The sequence below is a fragment of the Crocuta crocuta genome, unplaced genomic scaffold (genome assembly GCF_008692635.1).
Source record: "Crocuta crocuta isolate KB4526 unplaced genomic scaffold, BGI_CrCroc_1.0 scaffold288, whole genome shotgun sequence".
NCBI classification, from domain to species: domain Eukaryota; kingdom Metazoa; phylum Chordata; class Mammalia; order Carnivora; family Hyaenidae; genus Crocuta; species Crocuta crocuta.
The window spans coordinates 4,236,814-4,245,763 of NW_027532607.1; the positions used below are offsets into that span (position 1 = coordinate 4,236,814).

General features: G+C 56.2%; 1 protein-coding gene across 1 annotated transcript in view; it reads right to left on the reverse strand.

The window, feature by feature from the left end:
- Window positions 1-4,455: 4,455 nt before the first annotated feature.
- CACNG4 (calcium voltage-gated channel auxiliary subunit gamma 4) overlaps window positions 4,456-8,950 on the reverse strand; it is a gene marked incomplete at its 5' end in the record, with an annotated part of 61,229 nt that continues 56,734 nt past the window's right edge. Inside the window, one exon of the mRNA XM_077780360.1 lies at window positions 4,456-7,300. Within this exon, the coding sequence (XP_077636486.1) occupies window positions 6,762-7,300 (539 nt within the window). The remainder of the gene's footprint in view (window positions 7,301-8,950) is intronic.

Genomic DNA, 8,950 nt, shown 5'->3' on the forward strand with positions numbered 1-8,950 from the left:
TTTGAGAAATAGGTAAAGATATGGGAAGATTCCCATGGTGAAGAATGGTGACCAGAGGCAGGGACTAAGCCTCATCCCGACAGACACTGGGGTACACCTGGGTCAGTGTCGTGGGTAGTGGGATTTTGGCTGATAGTGTTTTCTTCCTTAACTTCTCTGTATTTTTAGATTTTTTTTTTTTAAGGTAAAATGGAGGGGCACCCGGGTGGCTCAGTCGGTTAAGCGTCCGACTTCGGCTCAGGTCATGATCTTGCGGTTCGTGGGTTTGAGCCCCGCATTGGGTTCTCTGCTGGCAGCTCAGAGCCTGGAGCCTGCTTCAGAGTCTGTCTCCCTCTCTCTCTGCCCCTCCCCCACTCATGCTCTGTCTCTGTCTCAAAAATAAATAAACTATAAAAAAGATTTAAAGGTAAAATGGAACACTCTTAGAATTAGGAAACCGTAGTATCATTTGTTTTAAAAAGGACCTGGCTCTTTGCAATTTAATTTGTGGATTTTGGCGACCCCTCGGGGGTTAGTGTGTCTGAGAAAATGTATCGGGGGACAAAGGTCAGGAAATAGGTCCTTCCAAGGTCCTTTGCCTGAAGTTGTAAGCACGAGGAAAAAAAAAAAGCACTTGTAACCCTCTTTCATCGCAGGCTGCAAGTTTAAAAATATCTGTATCAGGTGGGCCTGCCCCATCTCCGCCTTTGGATTGTGAGGTCCCTGAGCGCCTCTCCTGCCCTCCGTCCCTCACCCCACCCCTCAAGTCTAGGGCTGGGCAGCCGGGGCGCTATATTAGGAACCAGTGCAGGGAGCTGAAGTCACGTGGGGGCTCTGAGCTCCCTGCAGGGAGGCCTCCCTTCCCCGCCCCCCCAGGCCTCTCATCTGTGCTAGCCCCACACTAAGGACCCAGACCTTCCCGTGCAGCCCAGCACCCAGGGCACCTGAAAGTGGTCAGGACTGGGCTCTTGCAGCCTGCAGAGCCTGCATGGAACTGGGAAGGCCCCAGTAAGGTTGGGGGGACCTGCTGAGAAGGCAAAAGCCGCGGGGCAGCTGTGACCACTTCCACCCGGTGGCCTGGAGACCAGAGGGTGGAGATGAATGGGCAGCTGGGGCAGGAGCCCTCCCTGGGGAGCACTGCCCCGTGTTGGATCAACGGGGCGACAGGTTTCTCACAAACCAAACCCTCAGCACGCCACCTCCAACGGCTGTTTTAGAACAGTCCATCTGGAAACTCCTTATGTGTTGTTAGTCAGCAAACACTCCTGAAAGCTCACTCTTCATGCTCGTTGCTGAGCTCGGATATTTACGGACGTTTCCTTAAGGTCAAGTTTTATTCGTTCTCCCAACAGCCCTTGGGCGAGCGGAAGTGCCACCTCCTCATCTGACCGAGGAGGGAACGGGAGCTCTGGGAGGTTGGGAGACTTGCCCGGTGCTGCTGGTCCGTGAATTGGTATTTCTGGCTCAGGGCCACGTCCCTGCAGCTGCCGGCAGGGGTGCGGGCAGAGGGCGCCGCAGGTGTGGAGTCCCAGCCTCGAGCCGGGCCAGGTTTCTAGGCTTGATCTCCAGTTACCTGTTTGGTTGAATTCAGTTAGCCTCTTGCCCCCAATCCCAGGCACCCCCGCCTCCACCCTGGCCACGTGGCCGTTTTCCCATTTCCTCCTTCAGCAACCAATTTCTGCTTCCAAAACTTTTGGCTCAAAAGCAAAGAGGAAAAAGGCAAAAATCAGAAGGAGTTGCAGGGACAGGCAATCCTGGAAATAAACAAGTGAGTTTTCCTAGCACGTTACAGCCTAGATGCAAGTATCAGGAGGCCGTGTGGGATCCTGCACCAGTGACCTTGACCTTCAGCGCCTTAGTCTCCCTCACTGTAAAGTCAGGCCAACGCACAGGTTTTCAGCCTCGGCATTAGTGATGTTTGGGGCCAGGTCGTTCTTGGCGGGTGGGGTGAAGGAGCTGTGTGTGTCATAGTGTGTTTAGCAGCGTCCCTGGCCTCCCCCCTGCTAGATGCCGGGAGCAGCCCCCTTCCACGCTGTGACAACCAACAATGTCTCTCGACCTTGGCAAGGGTCCCTGGGAGAATGAAATCACCCCTGCTTGAGAACCACTGGGCGAGTACCATCTCCCTTTCACAAGTGCTCTGAACATCCTCAAAAAGTATTTCCTTCCTTCTTCCGATTCTACCCTAATCCCTCCCTCCTTCTTTTGGCTTATCCCTCCTCTGGGATGAGTACATCAAATGGGATGATTCCTACGGCACCTACCACTCCCGCTGGCCACGATGTCCAGTGATTCTGCTTCTTGTTCAGCTCAGGGCACAAGTTCAAGCCAATTCCTCCAAATCTACAGAGAAGGGAGCGTAGACCGATTTTACGGATGGGGCATCTGGAGCAGAGAGGAGGCCAGACATCCCGCCAGAGCTGGAGAGGGCTCAGGCCGCACCGGGAGATGCAGTCCCAGACCGAGCCTTGGCACTCCCGAGAGCATTGGTGGGTGATGGGGGAGGGAAGAAAGGGGGAAACTGAGGGACATAGCCCAGGGAACTGAGACTGGCCAGCTCTTCCCTAAACTGTTTTCCTTTCCTCCTGGGCTAGACTACGTTTCCCATCTTCCCTTGCTCTTAGAGATGTGACTGTGTTATTGGATTCTGGCCAACGGCACATGAGCAGAAGGGAAAGTCACAACTTCCTGACCCATTAAAACTCCCCACAAGACTCCCCTACTCTCATGAGTGATCACCTGTCCTCTGTCTTTCCCACTGGCCCCGTGGATGTCAATGCCAGGGCAACCTCGGAAGCCTCTATTGAAGAAGAATGAGCTTCCACGACACGGTCCTGTAGCTCTGAATGAGGCCGTNGGGCTTCTGGGCTGGAGGGGGGCTTGGAGCGGCATTTTGGGTAGGGAGTGAGAACATTTGCTTCTGTATCAGTTCTTGTGGATCTAACCCTGCAAATTAGGGAGACCGAGTTTTTACTTGACAGAAATTCATGACCACGTGAGCCCCACATTGGAGGCCGGACCCTGCCCGGACCGCCATGGGATTCTTGTGCTGAGACAGAGTTTCCTGAGGGCTAAGAATAAACAGGAGACAGAGCAGGTCTGGCACGCGGGGCTGGTGCCGGGCAGCACTGGCTCGGGCTGGCAGAGCCTTCAGTCTGGAGCCTGGTGGGGGGTCAGTTGGTGGGGGTGCAGGGCTGAGCTCACCGGGCCCTGGCACCTGGTGGCTCAGCGCATCTGGGACATCAGTTCCCCCACATACCCATCCCAGGTGGGAGGAAGGGGGCTAAAAAGCCAGGGGTGAAAGTTCAGAGAGGCTGGGAACGGTTCCTGCAGCCACGCGAGCGGGGACGTGGCCTCCCTTTGCTGGAACCAGGAAAGGCCTTCTGGACGCTCAGAGTTTGGTGCCTCCGGCTTCTNGGCACCTGGTGGCTCAGCGCATTTGGGACATCAGTTTCCCCACATACCCATCCCAGGCGGGAGGAAGGGGGCTAAAAAGCCAGGGGTGAACGTTCAGAGAGGCTGGGAACGGTTCCTGCAGCCACGCGAGCGGGGACGTGGCCTCCCTTTGCTGGAACCAGGAAAGGCCTTCTGGACGCTCAGAGTTTGGTGCCTCCGGCTTCCAGGAGGAGCAACAGACCCTGTGATGCTCAAGAGGAAAACTCGAGGTCTTGGGAATGTGTAGTTGGATGTACGTGTCCCCTGGACTGTAGCTCGGGCAGAAGTGGCGGAGGACACCAATCATCCCTCGTAATGCCTCCCAAGAGGGTAGAGTTGGCATCCAGCCAGTGCCCCCCGCGCAGGGGTGAACCTGCTGCATTACAGCAGGCATCCACTGTGGCCCGCGGGGGCCTGTCACAGTGTGTCAGCCCTGTCCTGCCCGGAGGGGCCACCCGGTCCCTCTCTCTGACTCCTCCTGGTGGCTGGGGGCAGTGGCAGCCAGCTGCTGGGCCTGAGATTCGATGGCTTGGCTCCATTTGGCCTCTGGTTGGAGCCACGCTCTCTGGTCCAGCTTTACCAGTCATTTTGGTACTTGGCCTTTTTTACTTATTAATCATTTCAGAATTTGGAGGGGAAGGGAGGCTGGACTTGTTAGAAACCCCGCCAGGCAGTTTAGGGCCTCTGAGCCTCTGGCTCTGCCTGGCTGCTTCCCGCCCGGCAGGTTCTGAAGGCAGGGCTGGCTTGCTCATCTGCCCAGGTGCCCGCATCACACCCAGGGGTGGCCTATCCAGCTTCCAGCCCATCTGTCAAAAGACACCTTGACGGTACCACTCAGCAGTCTGAAACCAGCTGGCGGTGCCAGGGAGGCGGCTGGTGACCTGGACGAAAGCCGGAGAAGCCCACCTTGGCCAGTACAGGGTCCACCCTCCCTCCTTCTTCTCCTGGAAGAAGTGTCCCCCAGAAGGGACACCATTTGCCCTAAGTGCCCACAACGCCTCAAAGGGAGCTCTACCCCTTCCCCCCCTACATCAAGAAGAGAACATTTCAAAAAGGTTTTTATTTAATTAAAAAAAAGACAGAACTAACAACCCCAAACCAGTAGTAGGTACAGGAATCACAGGTGCTTAACTGGCGAAACACACAGGGGCTGGTTGGGGAGGGTGGTGGGAAGGGAGGAGGTGGGCACAGGCCACTGCGTCCCCCTCCGCAGGGTCTCAGACTGACAGGTGGCAGGGAGCTAGCTCCGCCCACTTCCCCAGGCGTCCCTGGCTGAGGGGCGGTGAGCAGGGGGGGCGCACCAGGCAGGGGGTCCAGGAGCCTGGGGCGGGGTGGGGAGAAAGGCTATGAAGACCACGGGCTCTGAGGTTGTTCCGTTCCCTGCTCTCCTGTCCTTCCTTGTTGCTGCTTTCTATGCTTTCTTGGTCCCTAGAGTGGGCCCCACATTCTCTGCCTGGGACTGGGCGAGAGGTAGGATTCATTGGAACACAGCTTTCTCCATGAAATGATAGAAACTTCCAGGGCAGCAGGTGTGGAGGTGACTTATGTGGAAGAAACAGCATGGCTGCCTTGCTTTGGGAAGTGACAGAAGAGTCTGGGGACCTTGCTGGGTGATGGGTTCCCAGAGGTTGCCCCCTTTCCTTCGAGCCTGGTAAGATGGTGTCACAGGTAGGGGATTGGGGCGCCCAGGGCGGTCAGGGCAGGGGTGGGGGCGGGACGGGATGGGGTTGGACCCCAGCAGGGCAGGCCACGAGCCTGACGCTCCAGCACTCACTGCTGCACATGCTTGGACAAACCACCACACAAAGCCAACCTCAATGGGAGGAAGGGGTTTCGAGCAAGCGCAAAGGGTCCCCGGCACACCGCGCCTCAGCTGGCCGGCGTTCCCGGGCAGTCAGGTGAGGGGTCCCCGGGGCGATGTCCTCTCTGGGGGTGAAGGATGATGGCGATGACCATGACCCAGATCTCGACTCCTAGGGGCTGAGTCCGCCCAGGGGGGTCGGCGAGCAGGTGGCTGAGGTAAGAATTCACTTGTCACTTCTAAGGATGACAGCTACCGGGCCCACAGATGACTGCTCGAGATCGGATGACCAAGTCTCAAAAAGTAAGAAAGGATTTTGTCTTTAGAAAGCACGTGTTTTTTATAAAAGAGGGTGAGCTCCCTGTTCCGGAAAGTTTTTCTTCAGAACCCACACACGCTTCCATGTTCTCCACTTGCATCGGGACGGGAAGAGAAGGTTGTGGTTGGAAGAAAACGTCCAGTGTGGAACCGAGGAGGCAGATGCTGAGATGTCCCTCTCGTGACGAGGAAGGAAAGCACAGCGTGGCGTTTTCATCCAAACTGCCCGACCTCCCTCGCCTGAGCCCTTCAGAGAGGTGGCAGGATAAATGACAATATTGGGTGTGGGGGAGGGGCTGCTGCTGCTGTCATTAAGACGAAGAACTGAGGGTAACTCGCTCCCCTGGCCTTTACTTGCGATCGTCATGATTAATAACCACTTAGGAAATGGATGTTTGTTCTGATGTGTTGACCGCCGTTCACCCTCGGGTCTCCCTTTCTTGAACAGAAGTTCAGGCTCCTGTCACCCAACGCCGGTGGTGACGGAGGTCTGCCCCTTCTGCTCCCCGAGGAAGGACAGAGCTGCTCTGAGGAGGGTCAGTGTGGGGAGGGACACAGCAAGAGGCCATATGGACACCGTCCTTCAGACCCATGGAAACTTCCAGACTCTGGTCTCCTCAGGTTGAGGGAAGCCAGCCCCAGGATAGCACAAAGGCCAAAGCACCAGTTGGCCACAGGGCTTTCTCCTCAGGATCACTGTTATTTCAACAACTGGCCACTGCCAGAGAGAAAGAGAGAGAGAGATAGAGAGAGAGCGGGCAAGAGACAGACAGGAACGGGGCACGTTTCGGCTTCCTTGTTTCCTGCTCACAGACACAGCAGCTGACCAGTGTCCAAAGGTCCCCATGTGCCTGGTGAATCTCTCCCGGTGGCCCCTCAACCCAGGCAGGGAGGGAGGGCTCTGAAAGCCCATTCTTCTGGCAAGAATTATTTCCAAGAGGAGATAATGGCTCAATTTTGCTTTCCCAGGTTGGTTAAGGCCATGCAGCCTCCGGAGATTTCAGAATCCTGGGCCATCAGACGCCCCCTCGGGGGGATAAAGTCAGCCTTCAGCTTCCAATTCCCGTCCCCCCGAGCTTCACCCCAAGCCAGCCCACGACACTTTCTGGAGACGAGGGAGGGTTGGGTTTTGGCTTCAGTCCATTGTTGGTCCATCCTAAGGGTCAGATGCCCTCCTGTGGGATCGAGACCGCTGTTCTGGGGAGAGGCCGGTGCTGAGAGGGGGTGCTCACACAGGGGTGGTCCGCCGGTTCAGCATGGTGACGTGCAAGCCTTCCTTCAGCTCCTGCTGGAAGAAGTCGTGCAGCTGCAGGAAGCCAGGCTCCTGGTCGGGGCCGTAGCTGGCGGCGGTGGTCACCTTCAGGGGCTCCCTGGACAGCGTGTACATGGACAGCTCGCCCATGGGGATGGCCCCGGCGATCTTGAGGCCCACCGGAGACGCCGCCCTGGACGGAGAGGCCTCGGTGGACCTCGAGCTAGACCTTGAGCGTCGTCGCCGGTACCGATAGCTCGGCATCCTGGCGTAGGGAGACGAGGAGGGAGCCTTGAGGAACTCCCGTTTGGTCTTAAATCTCAACTCTTTGTTTTTCTCAATGTAAATGTTCACAGCCAGGACACCCACGGTCTCGGCCACAATGAAGGACAGGGCTCCAAAGTAAAATGACCAGCCGTAGTTGTAATGGTTTTTTTTGTCTTCGTCACGCTTGTCGCTTGGGTCGCCGGTGTTGCTGGAAATGTAGACGATGATGCCTATGATGTTACTGAGGCCTGAAAGAGAGGCAGGAGATGGGGTGGGAGGGAGGGAGGCAGACGTTAGACCCACAGCTGGACAAAGGACAGGACGGCGGAGGAGAGGCTGTGTCCACCCTCCCTTGGATAAGTATTGCTTTACTCTGGTTGCTAACTTTTCTCTTAAGTAAATGGTTTTGAATGGGTAATAAAGTAAAAGTTCAGATGAGGTGTCCAGTAAACCACGGGCACTTAGCTACCCAGTTCCCCCCCTGAGGGTGGTTACTATTATCTTCTTTCTTGTTTTATTTATTTTTTAATTTTTTAACGTTTTTATTTATTATTGAGAGACAGAGAGAGACAGAGCGTGAGCAGGGGAGGGACAGAGAGAGGGGGAGACACAGAATCCGAAGTAGGCTCCAGGTTCTGAGCTCTCAGCACAGCGCCCGATGCGGGGCTTCAGCTCACAAACCGTGAGATCATGACCTGAGCCAAAGTCAGAGGCTTAACTGACTGAGCCGCCCAGGCGCCCCTGTTCTTTCTTATATCATTGTGATATCTAGTCTCTCTCCCTCCTGCCCTCTCTATTGCTCTCTCTCTCTCTCTCTCTGTCTCTCTCTCATATATACACACACATCTCTTTTTCTCCTTGCACAATACTCTTTGTCCCTTTGCCTTTTCACTTAAGAGTCCACCTGGCAGACGGTTCTGTGTCAGGCCACAGAGAGCTGTCTTGTCTTTCTTGGTGCACAGAGCACCCGCTGCGTGGGCGTCTAACCAGGCCTCTGCTGTGGACGTCAGGTGGCTGCCAGCCCTCCGTTGGGACATGGTCGCCAGGGACCGCCTTGTGTCCACACCATTCCACACACGCACGAGTACAGCCATGGGGGGTATCCACAGCCTCTAATTGATATCCAAGTGCTGGACCTTTGCTGGTCTGAGAGGTGAGACACAGCCACCTGCTGTCCTTACTTACTTTAATCTTATTTTAAGTGAGTCAGCAGAGCCAAGCTGCCTGGATTTGAATCCTGGTTCAGCCAGGGCCCTGGACTCCGTAGCTGCTCCAGGGACCGAAAACATCTGCATGTGGCCTTGTACGGCTCCCTCTGGGGAGACGGGCCGCGGCAGAGAGCACCTTTGGAGGCGGACAGCCGTGGGCGCAGCCTGTGTTTTTGCCACCATATGGCTTCAGGGAAGCCACCTGGGCCACTTGGGCCACCTCCTCAAAATCTGGGATGAGGTGGCTGTGCTCACTGAGCCCTGGAACTGTGGCGGCAGTATGTGGTGGCTGGTGTCAGTGCCAATCTGGGGGCTCCAAGGAGGAGAGAGAATGGGGGGTGCCGCCTTCCTCCCACCTCTGGGCCTAGAGGGGGCAAGAAAGAAAAGGAGGGGGACCTGGCCAAGAAGAGGCCCCGACACTCAGGCACTTCTTGCCAACACACACACATACATGCACACCGCACACCCTTGACACACATACAGCCCCCTCCGGGAAACACACACACACACACACACACACACACACAATCTATTGCTCTGGGAGGACACAAAAGTGGGAAGTGACGTAGAGGCAGGACCATAAGAATCTGGCTGACAGCTTTTGAACCAGTCCCTTCACTGCTTTGGTCCTGGAGTCACCCTCCGTCTCTGAGAGAGACCGCGAGGAGGGGACAAGACGGGGCGGGCACG